Here is a 16339-nt window from a genome sequence, read left to right as displayed (position 1 = left end):
CCTTTATCTACCTAGAAACACTTTGTGACATAGTTTCTGTAATTTCATAAGAAGACCCTTGTGTTTAATTACAGTAAAAAATGACCAAAATACCCATGTACACTGACTTCATGCTATGAGGGAAAAAATCTCTCAAACTAAAATCGAAACATTAAAAACTTCAGACACTGCAAGATGCTATGGAACACATGAGGTGTTAGATTTAAGTTTGGAAGGATGTAATGGGAAAGGGAAAGAAGCCTTGGGACCTCTGGAGTAAATTTTTACTATTTAATGTAAAAAAGGAAAACAAGATAGAAGTTCATTCTTTAATACAGGTTTCTGTTTCATCCAAAAGTTTAGTTGAAGCTCGCATAAGAGCAACTTTCCAGATGGTTTTTTCAGTAAGTTTTCTTTGTTTTTCAGGATAGACCAGACCTATATTTTTCTATGTGGAAAGAACAGCAAAGAAAAAATAAAATAAAAATAATTCCCCCAAAAGTATATCTGGATTTCAGCTGTTTCACAATTGAATTTCACATTTTCAAAAATGAAAAAAGAAAAAGCACATTCTCTATTTTTTTCCCAGTGTTTTAGTTCAAATAAAAAGCTGGAAGAGTGGTATATAGTAGAAATACTGTAATACTATGGTAGAAAAACTGAAATACTAAATAAGAAGATCCTGGAACTGTTTTATTTCTTTTAAAAAGTCCCTTTATTTCTTTAGGGAATAAACTTTATATACAAACCCTATATCTCATGGAAGCTGCACCAAAGAGATCCCACATAAAATCAGCATTTTGCTCACATGGCAATAGATGTTCTTAGTGGCAGATCTACTAACTCTGTCTCAGGGATCATTAATAGAAAGGGGAAAAAACAGTAACAGAAAAAGCCATTTAAAGTTATGAAAAAGCAACTGACAGACCAAGTGTTATCATTAAAAAGTGATTAACTTTCCACAGAAATCAATTAGAATTTGATCTACTAAGATTTCTTTTAGAAGGCCATACAAAATAGCCTTAAAGGAAGGAATTCTGTATGGATTACAACCGGACTTAGCACACCAAAAAATACATAAAAACCTGATTACAAAAGTACATTAAAAATATGCACATATCAAAAAGACTTGTTAAAACACCCAAACAAGGCACAGCCAGAAAAAATGTGTTATATAGAAAAGTTAAAATGACAAATAAACAAAAACCCAAAAACCAGCCAGACAAACAAACAAAATAAAACAAAACCCAAAACCCAAACAATAAACAACACAATACTCCTGAGAAACCATCAGAACAGAAGGCAGTTACTTTTACCCAGTTTGTATGTAAGATTTATGCAAGGAGCAGACATAAGGTATGATGGAAGGTAAATATACACTGAACAGTTCAATGCAAAAGGCTTTGGACAAACACATCAAGAAATATGTCCATATAATGTTATTCAGGAAACTCAAAGAAATGCAAGGTTTTACATTTCTCCGTTCTTACATATACCTCTTCCTGATTTTTCTTTATTTTCTTGAGTTCATATTAAATGAATTATCAACACTTAAATCTGTAGAAGTTAATAGCACAGACAAAATTTTGAAGTTTTTTTTCACTTCAAAAGCAGTAAGCTCAGTAGACATGATGTCTAGAGAAGTCAAATGCAATGCATATTACTGCTACTGTATTAATTACACTTCCACTAACAGCCTAATCTTGATGCAGCTCAACAAAGCCTAATTCCCAACAGTTTTGCAGTTTTGCTGGAAAGTATTAAACCCAATATTCTCTATGTTAGTAGGGGAATCCTGCATCCAAAATTTATAAAGGAAGTTAGGTAGGCCAAACACTAGGCATCTTAAACACAAGTCAGGTGAGTCTGTTGAAAAAAAGAAGCCTCTATGTGCCAACAGTTATTTATGTGCCAGAACAATCTACTCAGAACCTACTGTGCTATCTGTAGGAGAGCATATATATTTAATAACCATTTTCTTTCCTGAGGTCAAAATAATACAGAACACAAGTGCTGAAAAAGAAAATGGGGTGATGGGGAATACTTCATTCCAGTTAAATTAAATAAATAAAAAGCAAATTTCAGTATTAAAACACTGTTCTCCTAAACCATTCATTTGAAACAGAAAACAACTCCAGTGAATGGACATTAAAGGAGTTCTTGAAGCAGTGGAAACAAACAGTGCACTTACCTTTCTACATCATGGAGTATAACTTGCTCATCATTGCCTAAAAAGAGAAATACAAGCAGTTAACACCATGTTCTAGTGGTTAAAAAGCATTATGGTGGAAAAAACCCCAAACCACTTTAAAAAAAAAAAATTACAATTTTAAAACCAATATTGAAACAGAGAAGACCAGCTCAGTTGCTACATGGTTACCCTTCGCTCTGTCATATGAAAGGTTTGATGTGATTTTGCCAGTCACGACCAAATGCACCAACCTGTTTCATCTGCTACTGGTCAACAAATAATTCCACTTATATGCTTATTCCACTTAAATATGCTACTTATCACTCTTTGTCCAGTTTGAGCTTCGGTTTTGGGAAATTTGCAATAAAGAATATGAAGCAGCAGAACACTTTAAACTCTGATGAAAATACCTCTTTCTTCCTGCTCAAAGGATGCTCCATAAAAAGATTGTGGAAGGTGAAAAGTGATGCCATAAATGAAATGCACATAGCTCCCCAATCAAATACTGCCAGATAACACTTTCAGCACTCAGGGTTTTGCAGCCATTGAGAAGGTATGAACATGACGGCCAATGTAATTTTTTCTGTATTAACAAAAACCAAACCAAGTAACCAGACAATCATGTCACTTTTCTTTGGTCACACCAATTGAATACAATGGAAACTAACCACATGTGTGCAGGCTAAGAGGGTCACAGCCACCAAGTAATTCCAACAGCTATAACAACAGATTTTTTTTTCCCTCTGTGCTGAATATTTTATTACCTAAATTTGGCACCTCCTCTTTAGAAACCATTTATATTTACATTTAATTCAGGAAAAAAAACCAAATCAAACCAAAACAAAACAAAACCAGATAGCCTGCAAAGTCATATTCTTATGCTCTGCATATCTTTGTAGTTGAATTGCAGACTTGTGAAGCTTTCCTAATGAACACTAAAGACAGAGATTCAGAAGGAGCAAGATTTCATTTTATGATTGTTAAATATTCAGTTGACTCAGTTTCCATGTATCCCATACGTATTTCAGTTGCATTCTGTCTCAACAGAGAAATATGAGAAAGTTTCTCTTTGACTAGTGAGGTATGAGCTTTTCTACCGCCATTTGCTCTTTGCTCAGGCTCCTAGTAAAATCTTGCCAGCCTCAGATTATTGCAGTAGCTCATCTTTTCCATGGTAGAATAAACAAATCACTTAAGTGTAAATGTCCTTTGATCATTAATTGAATTTAGAATTGCCCATTATATATTATTACACACTGTTTATACCAAGTAAAACTACTCTAGTGCCTATGTATTTCACCAGTGAAAAACACTGCCTAGTTTCTCCAATGACAAAATTTCTTCCAGCAGACACTCCTGGATCTTTAGTCTCCATCCAGTATGAACAAAAGAATCATTCCAGTTGCCTGGTTTCAGGCATCCAGTCATCATGGGATCAAATTCCCTTCCATCACAAGCTCCAAAATGGGAAATAAAGAATAAAAAGAGAGTGGAATAACTACTGTTTTCCTCTGTTCTGTGTGTGGGAGGAGAAAGTGGTGACAAAAATCTAACCACAAACTGGATGTTTCTGGTAAGGATTCATCCCTGCAGAAGACATCATTGCTGTTCAGCCCATGGGGGTTCCTACTTACAGTGTTTTTACTTTAACACTGGAAACTTCATTCTACATTGAGATTAACTGGGTCATAATTGTGTACACAACTGTGTCATTTATAGTCTTTCTTGTTTTGAAAACTGCAGTTACAACAATCAGAAAGACAGGAACAATCTGCCATTCCCTTCAGCTATACTTGTCATGGTGAAATACCACAGAGCACATACAGAGGAGTACAGTTAAGGTGGCCTAAACCCCCAAATCTGTCATATAAGAGCTTAAAAAAATATAAATTAATTTCCCGTAGGTTTATTTCAGCTTTTTATATACCTAAGTGCAAAGAAAAAAAAGTCCATGCAGTTTACTAGGAAGGAATCTTGCATTTCAAATGCTGCTCAACTCTCAATGTGTGTGGACAGAGAAGGGCATAAATATTCTTCAGAGATGGGAACTTTCCTGGGACAGGTTTTTCCTCCAGAGATTACATGCAAAACATTATCCACTCAGTTCCTTCCTTCCATTTTTGTAATGGCTACTTGGGTGCTTGCTCCTTCAAAGTAGAGAGCTCCGAAATTTTTTGGTTGCAATCCAATTTGTACTGAAGTGGAAAATCCCTTCTCCACTATTATCAAGAGTTGCTTCAGAGAAAGATCATCAGATCCTAAGTCATTAGTCATTGGCAGTCATTTATTTACAGAATAAATTGGGTTCTGTGTGACTTGTGCTAGTTTACATATTCTAATTTTTGGTTTTGGGGGATTTTTAAGTATTCCAACTTCTATGATTTAAATACTCTAAACTCAGGTGTGGGTGTAGACAACCAGCAGATCTTAGAACCCACAATTCTTTCTGACTTTTTAAGAATCTCCCAGAACATCATTGAGTGAATAAATATAGCTAGCCCCATTTTACCAACAGAGATAAAACAGATGGTACATCTAGGCCATGCAGCAAAATGACTCTTTACAAGGGATCCAAGAGTCAGACTCACAGCCCTTGCAGATGAGCTCACTGAATCTTGATGAAGCAGCTGAAAGAGTTCCTGACTCCTCCAATGGAAATAATTTCTGGCAGAGGCACAGTGTTTTTATGCAAACTGGAGGAGGAAAAAGATATGAAAACGGCCAGTTTCTCTGTGCATCAGCTGTCACAGCTCATCTAACCTGGCATCTTAGCAAAAACCCACCATAATCAATTATAGAAATCTTTAACTGCAGGTGTTAACTTCAGTAACCAGGTACATACAATCAAGCCACACCTCTGCCTTTCCTGTGAAAACAGCAGCCTCTGACAGCAAAGCCCAATGGACAGAGGGCTGAGTTGGACATGAGATAACACCATTCCAGCTGGTCGAGCAAGATTTGGCACACTTCATTCCTTGAATATTCATGTAAGGTTCCATTTGCCTGAATTCATTCTAAAGTAAAAGAGACTTTGGCCCAAAATTCCACTGGAATCACTTGTGCAGATATATTCATTTGAGGACAGCATGTACTGCTATTTTTCTCCTAAAACAAACAGCAGACCCCAGAATAAGAAGATAGGCATCACTATTTGACAGTCTAGGGATTTATTCCACCTGAGAAGTACAACTGAATCATTTCATCCTTGAAATCTGACTCCAGCTGAAGCTTTGTCTTGTCTTTTTTTCTATGGGATATTATAATTTTAACACAACACTGAAGGATGAGAAGCTTCCAACATTCACATCCACTCAGAATCCATCTCTAGCAATGATTTACAGTTCACAAATCTTGGGTCAAAAAGGTAATGAAGGGCTTTGACCAAGTAGTTCCATAGCACCCTAAAGTAAGATTAGCTGTATGTTAACGGACATACTGAAGAAAGATAAAAAATTCTCTTCCATTCTGTGCCCATATCAGAGATTGGAAACAAAGTACAGCAGAAAATGGCACTCAACTCAACTCTTGTGCTTTTTTTCTTCTCAATTTTCTTCCCTATCTCAACACTTTAAAAATCAAGTGAAATGGACCTAAATTACAGAAACTATTACCCCAGAACAAGTTATGTCCACTTCTCTTACCTTAGTTTTAGGACAGAATTAAACTTTCTATTAAAAAGTAGATTTATATTAAAAAGAGACGGTTATCAGAGCCCAATGTGCCAACAGTTCTAAAAGGCAGAGGCTTACCTAGTAAGAACTGAAATGGGGTCTAAGAAAACGTGATCCACCAATAGATGGCAATAGTCCTTCATGAGCCATCTAAGGATGCATTGAAATCAGTAGTAGGAAATATTTTCAAGCATTAGGCGGTTTGGAAAAAGACATGGCAAAATTGAAAATGTTGTGCTAGCTATAGGATTCCCTGCTCCCAAAAAAATTCAAATTGCTGATTGAGAACACCTTCCAGATCTCATGTGTGGCAGCAACTCACTCATCGCTTCTACTCTTGATTTCTTGTGAAATCACGGTGCTCTTCCTTCCTTACCTCCAGAGAACACTTTTGTGTTGCCACTGTTGAAAGCTAGGCAGAAGATGTTAGAGTGATGCTCCCCTTTCAGCTGAACTGGTTTGACTCTCGAGTGGATGGCTTCTTCCATATGCCAAAGCAAGACTCGGCGGTCATCCCCTCCTAGAAGAAATAAAGGAAATGTGCATTACTGCCTGAGCCATGTGTACATTGATTACAGGCAAATTATTTAAGTCTGCACCTATTCATAAAAAGCTTTGCTAAAACCTTAATTAGCATAAAAAATGTATGCCTTCTTGGATATATAGGCACACATTTACATTAAGATGTCATGCAGTCAGGTATTCAATTAAAATTAATGAAAACACAGCTATCAGCAGGAAAAGTTTGAATTAAACAGCTGCCATTCTGCCAACACATAGTCACAACCTATAGCAACCTGGAAACTCAGAAATTCACATGCCAAATTCACATACGCATGTTGGCAAAATGTTTCTACGCCAACTCCTTGTTGTCAGTATTGCTTGTGTTATTCATAAAACACGAAATTTCTCCCCCTTTCACTGACAACTGTATATCCTCCCACAGTCTTTGCAAAGTTTTCATAGCATAGGTTGGCTCAGGACTGATAAAAGATTCAAAAATTTTACTGAAGCATTCAGAAGTCCTCAGTACACACAGTTATGCCAGGCTTCTAGACCTGTAAAGGTTAAGACAGATCTTTCTGAGGGGAAGTTCTGACAAAGAGAGTATCTGAAGAAAGGAAGTTCAATTCTCTTGATTTACATCTTGCTGTACTCCTAATGGCTTGCCTACATGCAGCTCTCAGTTCAGAGCTCTATACATAAATACATTTAAGTGCCTCCTTCTCTGCCTGGCAAACAGTTATATATAAAATAAACATTAGCCTGTTTGTGCTTCAACTGCATTAAGTTATTATTTATTAGGAAAATAAAAAATCAAGGTACTATTGTATTGGTCAGCATTCTCAGCAGCAATTATGAATGCCTGAAAAAAAAATCTGAATAAGTTTTCTTCAAGTCAGATGTAAAATATTTTTGGTATCTGTCTTTGGTAACAAATGAAAGAGAATGGCATTACAAGTGAAAACTGACACCAGAAACATGCTGATTACAATTAAAACATTTTACTAATTCTTTGCACAATCAGAAGCCTGAACTCAGACCTTTTGAGCTGCTATCCAGAGGACAATCAAAAAGAGAAAAAAATAAACCAAAATTACTTGACCTGCTGTTTACATAAAAAAACGTGAATGCATAAATAGATTTCATTACTACGGTTAATCAGATTTCTTAGAACTTTTTACATCATATGTTGCTATTAAGAAATTTTCCCATGGAACTGAGTTATGTCAAACATCCTACAAGTAAACAGTCTCTCAGCCTTTGAGTCTCCTAACAGATTTTATGACACTTTGATAGACAGTACAGCAGCATGTTATGATTACCCATGCTCCATGGAATTGTGTATTCCTCCTCCTGATTTTGTACTTCACATATCAAACAAGAGTACATGATACAAAGATTTGTGATGCTTTTGATAGCTATTGAGAACAAGTCAAATCTGATGGATCCAAAATCTCACAGTAACTTATGGTCAACTAAACTGATGGAGACTTATATTCCTTTCTATCTAGAAATAGGAGAGAAAGTTGCACTCTAGTGATTGCAGATGAGCTTGTAATAGGGAGACATAGAAACACATGAGTGTCGAAACATATGACCACATTATTCAAGATAAGATTAAGAAGTAACTGTCACACTGAACAAGACTACTTCCCAAAGCTGCCAACCACAAGAAAGTATAAACATTGATATATACCTGAAGAATGTAAGCAATATTCCTGTTGTATTTTTGTTCTGTCTAAAACTATGTTTTTGAGCTCTCACTGAGAATTGTTTATGAGACTTGTTTTCTACGCTAATGTCTAGGACTATGTTTTTCACACTGAATTCTAAGGCTTTTACTTTTTAAGGTACTTAAAATGTATTTTTACTTATTTAAAACTAAGATTTATACTTCTACTTCAAGCAACTTAATTTCCACATCTGTGCAACTTAATAATATTTCTATTTACTTAATATCGAATGTCATAATGTTATCACTACCTGAAAAACAATTTAAGCAACATTTAACACAGGTGAACACCAACATTGCTTCTATCAGACTTCATTTACTGCCTTCTGTAAAAGACATTTCAGGGCAAAACATAGTAACATATTGTTATTTGTTAGCATAGCAAACCAATTTGCAAAACCACTGCACAAAGTCTACACATCCTCCTACCTAACAGCAAAGCCATCTAGGTGCCTCACTTTAACAGTAAACTCATAATAATTTCCACTAACCACTGTCCAGAAACAAACAAAAAAAATTACATACAGTGTGAGTAGGATAATTTGCAACCTGTGCATAAAAGTGTTTGATAGTGTGAAAAATAGCCACTATCTTCTCTTTTTTAAGTTCCTATGTCTTAGTGCCTGTGTGATCTTGGAAACTACTTTTCCTGTTAAATACAAATGTCTCCTTCTTTGCAGACACCTAGATCTCCATGAAACTTTGGTGGTGGCACCAAATGGTTCCATATCTTAGGAGCTTTTAAATATGGTGGTTCCATATCTTAAGAGCTTTTAAATGTTCCCCAAACAGCAGTGCTGTTCCTCCTCCATCTATGTATTCTCTTGTACATTCTTGTCTTTGAGAAATTCTACACCTATTCACTCCTCAGTTTTATTCCTCTCATATCCCACTGAGACAAAAGTTTAACAAAATAATAACATTAACTGTGTTGAAAGTGTGTTCTCTTCTAATTCCAATTCAGCTGTTCTTGAAGTAATTCTGACTCAAGGCCAATTCCACCGGGAAAAAAAATTATCCAAAAAAAGTTACTCTGTGTTGGACCACAGAGGATTTGTGGTAAACAAGACACTTCAGCAATCCCCATATCCTCACACCAGAGAACAAGCAGTGTTAAGTCACAGGCAAATAATACCCAATAAAAGGCAAGTCTTAATTGACTCAAACCAGCAAATGCAATCTCCATTACCCAAACCTGACTCTTACCATAAGAGGGAAGAAAGGAGGGGGGTGCACATGTATGGGCAGGTATACAGGGAGAAAGTAAAGAAAATGTGAATATATATGTTCTATGCTCTGTAGTAAGGAACTATGATTCATCAGACACAAACTGCATACAACATAAGTTACAAGTCTGAGAATTATAGGAAACTTCAGGTCTGTAGCACTTGTTCTGTGCAGCAGATTGGCAAATGCAGATTAATTAAAATGCTTTCAATTTTTGGTGAATTTATTGTGTATGTACATCAATTCTACAACTGAAGCAGAAGCCACGTTCTTAAAATAATATAGAGCATACACCAACAGCAACACGTTTATCGTATCTGGAAAACCTGGATTTATGGCTTCATATGCAAATACATTAGCAAGGCTCCACATATGGGTTTTCTGAAAATTGAACATCAACAGAGAATTTGTAATTTTTTCAGTCCATGGTGTGAGTTTCAGTCCAGTTAGTTCAACATCTACAATGAAGAAATAGCTTCACTTTCACCTAATTTTTTCCTAGACAGACTCTGTTTAGGACTGTATGACTGACAATTTGAAAAGTAAAAGTTTGTGTGACCCAGCTAAGAGCTACACAATGCCATTCTACAGTTATTTTTCAGAAAGGAACCACATTTAAAAAAGATTTAATTAGTCAAGTACTTCAGTGCTTGTTACAGGAGCAGGGTCAAACCTGTAGAAACATTCAAAGAGACATAAGAAGAGAAATCTCTTTGGTTTAGACCTAAAACAGTTTGAAGAGGGCCAGAACATACCCTTACCAAAAGTAAATCTAGTTCAAACAGTATCTGCATAGCTCATGAAACACACTTGAGTTCCTGTGTACTAACAGAAGCACTTCTAAATCATACCAGTTCAGTACTGAAAAACTGCAGTTTGAGAGTGCATTAACTTTGCTGGTTTTGGACAAAGCTCAAGACCACTATTCCCCTTTATCTCCCATATACCAGGTGCATTTGCTAAAGAACCTACATGGCAAGTGGGAAATACTTCTAAATCATAACATGAAAGATTAGTCTTATTGCTTGTATCTACTTCAGAAGTTGCATGAATCACAGAAAGCAGGACTGGATGGTATTCCAAGAAGCTGATCACTTAGTTGGTCTTGGCCAAAGGCAGAAGACCAGGCTCTGTCAGAATTATTCTCAGAAGATAAATCTCAAGTTTGTTCTTAAAAAACCACTGCTGAGGAAGATTTCACACCCTCCTTAGGCAGCCTATTTCAGTTTTTCATTATCCTTGCCGTTAGGCAGATTAGCCTCTTATATCAAGCCTGAGGGTGCAGTTTGGCATTACATATAATCCCACTCCCCTTGCCATGTGCTCTTGCTACTTTCCCTTCCATTGGATTCAGTGGCCATTCAGGCACAGGTTAAGTTGAAGAAGTTGACCTGACAGTAAATCAAATGACAGATGAACAACCTCTCCCTGCCAATTCCATCCTCCTGATCAGGTGCTTCCATCATACCAGTTTCAGACTTCAAATTATCTAAGTGTCACAAAAAATGAAGAGGAGAAATTAGTGAATGAGTTACAGGATGAAGGGAAAGTACAAGATCAAACAGCACCCTAAAATCTTTCTTCCTATAAATTGAGACCATTTCTTTGTCCTATTCCCAGCAGACAAAAAAAAAAAAAATTACAACTTAATAATAATAAACATAATAATAATTTAAAACACCTTTATGCAGCTCAGGACTTGCATTTCTAGTCAGCTGTTCTTTCTGTAGATTAAATGGAACACTTTCTTTCACTATTTTGTTCTTCTAAATCTCAGATCATTCTTCATGCCCTCTTCTGAATTTTCTCAGTTTGGGCACATCTTTCTCAAAGTACAGTGTCCAAAACTGAGTGCAGTGCTATAACAGCACCACATTAGGTTTACTTCATGTGCTTTGTCATGTCTGATAATTTGGATCCTTTTCTACACGACTATGGGCTAGTCTCTGTGATCTATTTGTAGAGTTGATAATTTTTATTCACATGCTGCAGGTTGCACTTGTCCCTTTCAAAACACAACATTTTTTCCCTGTAATGTATCTTAATTAACTTGAACTTCAACTCCTATTCCCTGAAACTGTTGCTGCCTGATCTTATCTTTCCTGAGGAATTTTTATAATTTCTCAGATATTAATTAAAACATGATGTAGCAACTGAACCTAATATTCCTCATCACACAGAATTCTGCTTGATACAGACTAAGATCAGAGCACTGCTCCTTAAAACACACTTGATACACAATCCCCTTATCCAGAAGTAATACTCCACAACATCTGCTAAAGTCACCTCATTCCCCTGTTTTAGGCTCATGTTCCTTCAGATTTATGTAAAAACTAAATGACAGATGCATTTCCAATACTTTCCAGCACTCTCACAAATTTAGGATCATAGAGTAACTATTAACTTTTGCATTATCTGGTAGGAAGGGGAAAAAAGCCAAGAGAAAAAGAACACTAGCATGGATTAAGTAAGTCTCTGATTACAGTACTTCCCAGAAGTTATCTTGAAAATGCAGTTTAAAATATGCAAAAAAAAGTGGGAGGTTCTGATAAAGATACTCATGTTTGTAAAAGATAGCAGTCATGAGAAAGGACAGTCAGATAAACAAACAGGAAAACATATCCACCAAACCTAAGGGTGGGAGAAAGACTGTTCCACAGACCAAGTAATGCTGAGTTTTAAGAAGTCAAATTGCAGGAGATGCTTGGCAAATGTGAGGGAAGCATAAGCTTGTTGCATACCACTGCATGGTGATTTTAATTTCCATGCATGGACAGTCACATGATTCTCAAACTGTTAAAAGAAAAAAAACAAAAAAACCACACTATCTAGCACATAAAGTGTTGCAAAGACACATTTTGCCCAATAAAATCTTTCAACTCCATCCAGAAGCAAGTTTTAACCAATTTCAACCCACTTAGACTTTTTTTAATATGTTAAGCTTTCCTCTTCCCTTGTGTCATTCTACAGATAGCTTTTTTCTGCTTGTCACACTGCATTTTCTCCTGAGCATCCACCTCCTCCTTTTGATTATTTCAATTTTTAAAAATTCTTGTCCTTATGTCAGCTCCTTCTTCTAGCACCCCTGCCTAAAGCATTAATCTCTGCTCTTCTTCCTCTCTATAAAGTGACACTGTTGAGTTTCACACAGGTACAGAATCTCCAGACTGTCCCCCAATTCAGTCTGTGGGCCTCAAATTTTTTACTTTGAAATGTGGTTAAGAACAGAAATAAATACTATTAAACATGTAGTTTCCAATACAAAATTTGAAGAAGTTAAGATAGCAAAAATTTTCAAACATGCTTTTGGAGGGCCTGCTGAGGCTTGTCTACACTGAAGTTCTCTCCAAAATCCTAACAGGAAAATTATCTCCAACTGCAATATAAACCCTGTTTAAGCAGTTTGATTTGTTTACTGAAACAGTAATCATTAGCCTTACAGACTTGCTTTTGTGAGACATATTAAAAAAAAAAAAAAAAAAAAAAAAAAAAAAAAGTGGGACACATACCCAGGAAAGCATTCCAGCCAAGTGATGAGAACAGCACTGACCTGGAAGCAGGCTAGTATTTCAATGGCATTGGTATAGCCACTATGAATGCATTGTATCAGCTGTACTTAAAGCAGCTCTAACAAGGTATACAAGGTCTAAGTTGTTAACAAGTCAATCAGCCAAAGCAGACTTCTCTAGGTTAAGAATATACATATTACTTAAGACTGAACAACTGAAAAGGCTGCTTGCACTCTCCCTTTTCATGCACTCCAAGATACCTGTTAACTCTCTTAGCTGTTATGGGTGCAGTTGGAAGTACCCAACATCACATCCTTACTTCTGTACACTGACTATTTTGAGGGAAGAGAGACCCTCATGCCACTAATTCTAAGGCTGTATCTGCATTTGGAAGCCTGTTGAAGCAAGCCTTCTACGAAACTTCAGAGCAGAGGCAGCTTATACTCTACCTTTCCCCATTGCTTTTCTTCCTGCTGTTGCTGTTTCTCAGAGCTCCAAGGCCAAGTGTGGGGTTTAAAAGGAATGCTTTGAGTGTAACTTTAATGAAGCTTAGTCCTATAAAGGTGTGAAATTTAACAGTGTCCATAAATATTTGGACTTCTATTCCTTCTTCTTCTTGACTGAAGAACAAAGCACCTGCTGCTGTTACTATGGCCCATAAAACATTCTAGATATTATGGTCATAGATAACATGAAACTTTTTAAAAAGAAAGTTACTACAATTGGAGCTCTTAATTTTCTCAGGGCATCAGTAGAAAGTCAGACCTAAGGTAATCTGCTCTTGGTTATCCCAAATTTGTGCACTGCTAGCACATGTGATTAATTTTTTTTTTTTTTTTTTTTTTTTTTTAAGGAGGGTAGAACTCTAGTAGCATGTATGTACTACATATGGAGGAAAACCTTACCCTCTGAACATTCTAAAGCTCTATGAAAAGTTAGGAATTTGAAAACTGGACACACACTTTTTTAGATATCCACTAGATGTGAATTCTGCCTTCATTCTCTCACTGAACCTACCTTGATTCAGGCAGTTTGGATAAAATTAATTCTTAAAAGTCCATTTCAGCCCTGGACTGTGCACACTTCTGCCTAAAGAATGGATGTCAACATAGGTAAGTGCACTGATGATACAGCAAGACCTGAAGTATATCCTGAGACCTTTTTGAGCAAGAAGAACAGAAAATATTGGTGGTGTTTCCATCACTTGTTATGGAAAAGAAAGAAGAAAAAAAAATTATACACTTGAGCTCTCTGTATGACTTTATAAGTAAAAATACATCACTCTACTTTCTACTGGAGAAGGACCAGTACAAACCAGTATGACAACTGGCACAATTGGGAACTTTAGAATGGGTGAATCAGCATTCCCTTCCAATACACATTCATATTTATATACATATATATGTATGTATGCACATATATATTCACAAGCTAAATGGATGTATATCTCAGAAGCTGCAGGTGTATAAAACTAAAAGAATTCCTAACAGAACCACTAAGAACCCTCTCGGACACTTCAGAAATCACTGGACATACGCTTGCAAGTTTTTTCAGGTAAGACTTAAATTTCGGAAGGTTTCAGTGTATCAGCTTCCGCTGCACGTTTATACAGGGTTTCTATTCTGCCCGTGCTTAAAAGTAACCAGTCATAAAAACTTTTTTATTGAATGCTCTTTGAAGTTATTACTGATTCCACTGAGTGATACAGTTCACCTCTGCCCAGACACCACGACAAGGCAGTACACTGGCCGCTCAGCCGTGCCTCCATCACATTCCTATTTGCAAGGTGGACAGGGAAACCGAGGCCCTCGGTAAATAACCAGGTCAGCAACCCCCTGGCAAGCGGAGACCACTCTCCACACAGCTGCCAAGGACCTCCGCGATTCCCCCGAGGGCAGCTGCCCCCCACGACGGCGAACGGGCCTTTCCCTGCTGGCCCTGGGGAGGGACCTGTGGCAGCCCCAGCAGCGGGAAAGCAGCGGGAGGGAGCCGCTGCCTCCAGCCGCTGTCCCGGGGCCAGGGGCGGCCGGGACACACCGCCCCCGACCGCGGCCTGCAATGGACACCGCGCTCGGCGGCCCGGCCCTGCCCGGGGCGGCGCGGTACGAGCGGTGCCTCCGGGGCCGGCAGCCCCCTCCCGCCGCTCCAAGGTCTCTGCCCCTGGCAGACGAGCGCAGGGTCCCGGGGCCCGGCGGGAGAAGAACGCCGCGACCCCTCAGCGCCCGAGCCCCCGGGGCGCCGCGGGCGGGATCGGCCCGCGATTCCCCGGCCTATCGCTAAGAGCCGCCCGAGGAGACCGCGGCCTGCAGCGCCCGGCCAGGCCCCGGCCTCAAGTTGCCTCCTTCCCCTGCCGCCCCTCGGGGCCCGGAGGCAGGGAAGCAGGAAGAGGCACCTGCGCCAAGAGCTGCTGGGGTGGGGGGAGAGGCCAGCCGGCCACCGAGCCCCGCAGCCCCTCCCTGGCTGGGGGTGCAGAGCCTTTCCCCCTCTTCGGTGGCGCAGCTGATGTCAAGCCCTCGCCTCCCTCCTACCTGACAGCATCCCCCACCCCTATGGCTCCCTCAGCCCCGGCAGGCAACAGAGGGGACCTTAAGCCAAAATCCATCACCGCAAATACATCCCCTTCTTCCACAAACGCGCCCTGCAAGGGGAGGGAGGAGGAACAAAACAAAACCCGACTCCCCTCCCCCAAAAGAAGATGGGGTAGGGGTGCCCCCGAAGTGACCAGTCCCTCGATTACAGCGATGCCGTTCCCGCCGATGCCGAGCGGCACTGCAGCCCCCCGGCCAAATTCGGGGCCGCCGCCCGCCCCCGGCAGCGACTGCTGACCCCCGGCCGGGGCACGGCGCTGGCAGATGTCACCCGGTGCCCATAATGCGCGCCGCGGGGCTGCTCCTTCGCCGTCGTCGTCCCCCCAAAATAAGAAAATCCTCTTTTTAAGAGGAAAGACACGCGAGCCATCAAATAAAAGGGCACCCCTAGCTCCCACCCCCAGCGCCCGGGAAACACTCTCGTGAAAACTTTGTCCAGGGCTCCCCCCCCGATAATAGTAGAATTTAAAACCTGTCAACCATTTTAGATCTCTGCTTGAGAATTCATCATTCCCGGGCACTGGTGGATTTGGGAAAGGGCTCTAGAGCAGCGCTGCCGCGGCTCCCCTCCCCCGGGCCGCAGGGGAGGCGGCCGGGGAGGAAGATGCTTCCTGGGGAGGGGGTGGCGGGAGGGGGAGAGGGACGGGAGCATTCGCTTTACCTGAGACCAGCCACTGGCCTCCATTGTTGGAGAATTCAATGGCATTGACACAGCCGAAGTGGCCCAGGAGGTCCTTCTTGTAGAGGTTCCTGCAGCCCCGCAGGCGTCTTCGCTGGAAGTCTTGGGTGAGCAGGGGGTCCCCCTCCAAGCCCCGCTGGGACAGGAACCCCACCACCGACCGCATGCTGCCCCCCCGGCTGCCTCTCCTCCTCATGCTGCCGCCTGCGCCGCTCCCCGCCGCTCCTTCCCCCGCCGCCCCTTCCCCCGCCGCCGCCTC

General features: G+C 39.8%; 1 protein-coding gene across 2 annotated transcripts in view; it reads right to left on the bottom strand.

Annotated features, from left to right (window-relative positions):
* The window catches only part of DCAF5 (DDB1 and CUL4 associated factor 5), a 65691-nt gene extending 49370 nt beyond the window's left edge, over window positions 1-16321 (bottom strand). The window contains exons 1-3 of one of the 2 annotated variants that reach the window (XM_056492523.1): window positions 16063-16321; window positions 6218-6361; window positions 2171-2207 (exon numbers count right to left, since the gene is read on the bottom strand). In XM_056492523.1, coding sequence (XP_056348498.1) covers window positions 2171-2207; window positions 6218-6361; window positions 16063-16276 — 395 coding nt within the window. In that variant the 5' untranslated portion in view covers window positions 16277-16321. Of the gene's footprint in view, window positions 1-2170; window positions 2208-6217; window positions 6362-13830; window positions 14243-16062 lie in introns of those variants that run through there. The other variant, XM_056492524.1, reaches the window with a different exon arrangement.
* Between the last annotated feature and the right edge of the window lie 18 nt (window positions 16322-16339).

The sequence above is a fragment of the Oenanthe melanoleuca genome, chromosome 5, assembly GCF_029582105.1.
Source record: "Oenanthe melanoleuca isolate GR-GAL-2019-014 chromosome 5, OMel1.0, whole genome shotgun sequence".
Taxonomy (NCBI): Eukaryota; Metazoa; Chordata; class Aves; order Passeriformes; family Muscicapidae; genus Oenanthe; species Oenanthe melanoleuca.
Note: the sequence above shows the minus strand (reverse complement) of the source record. Positions and strands in the feature narration are given on the sequence as shown.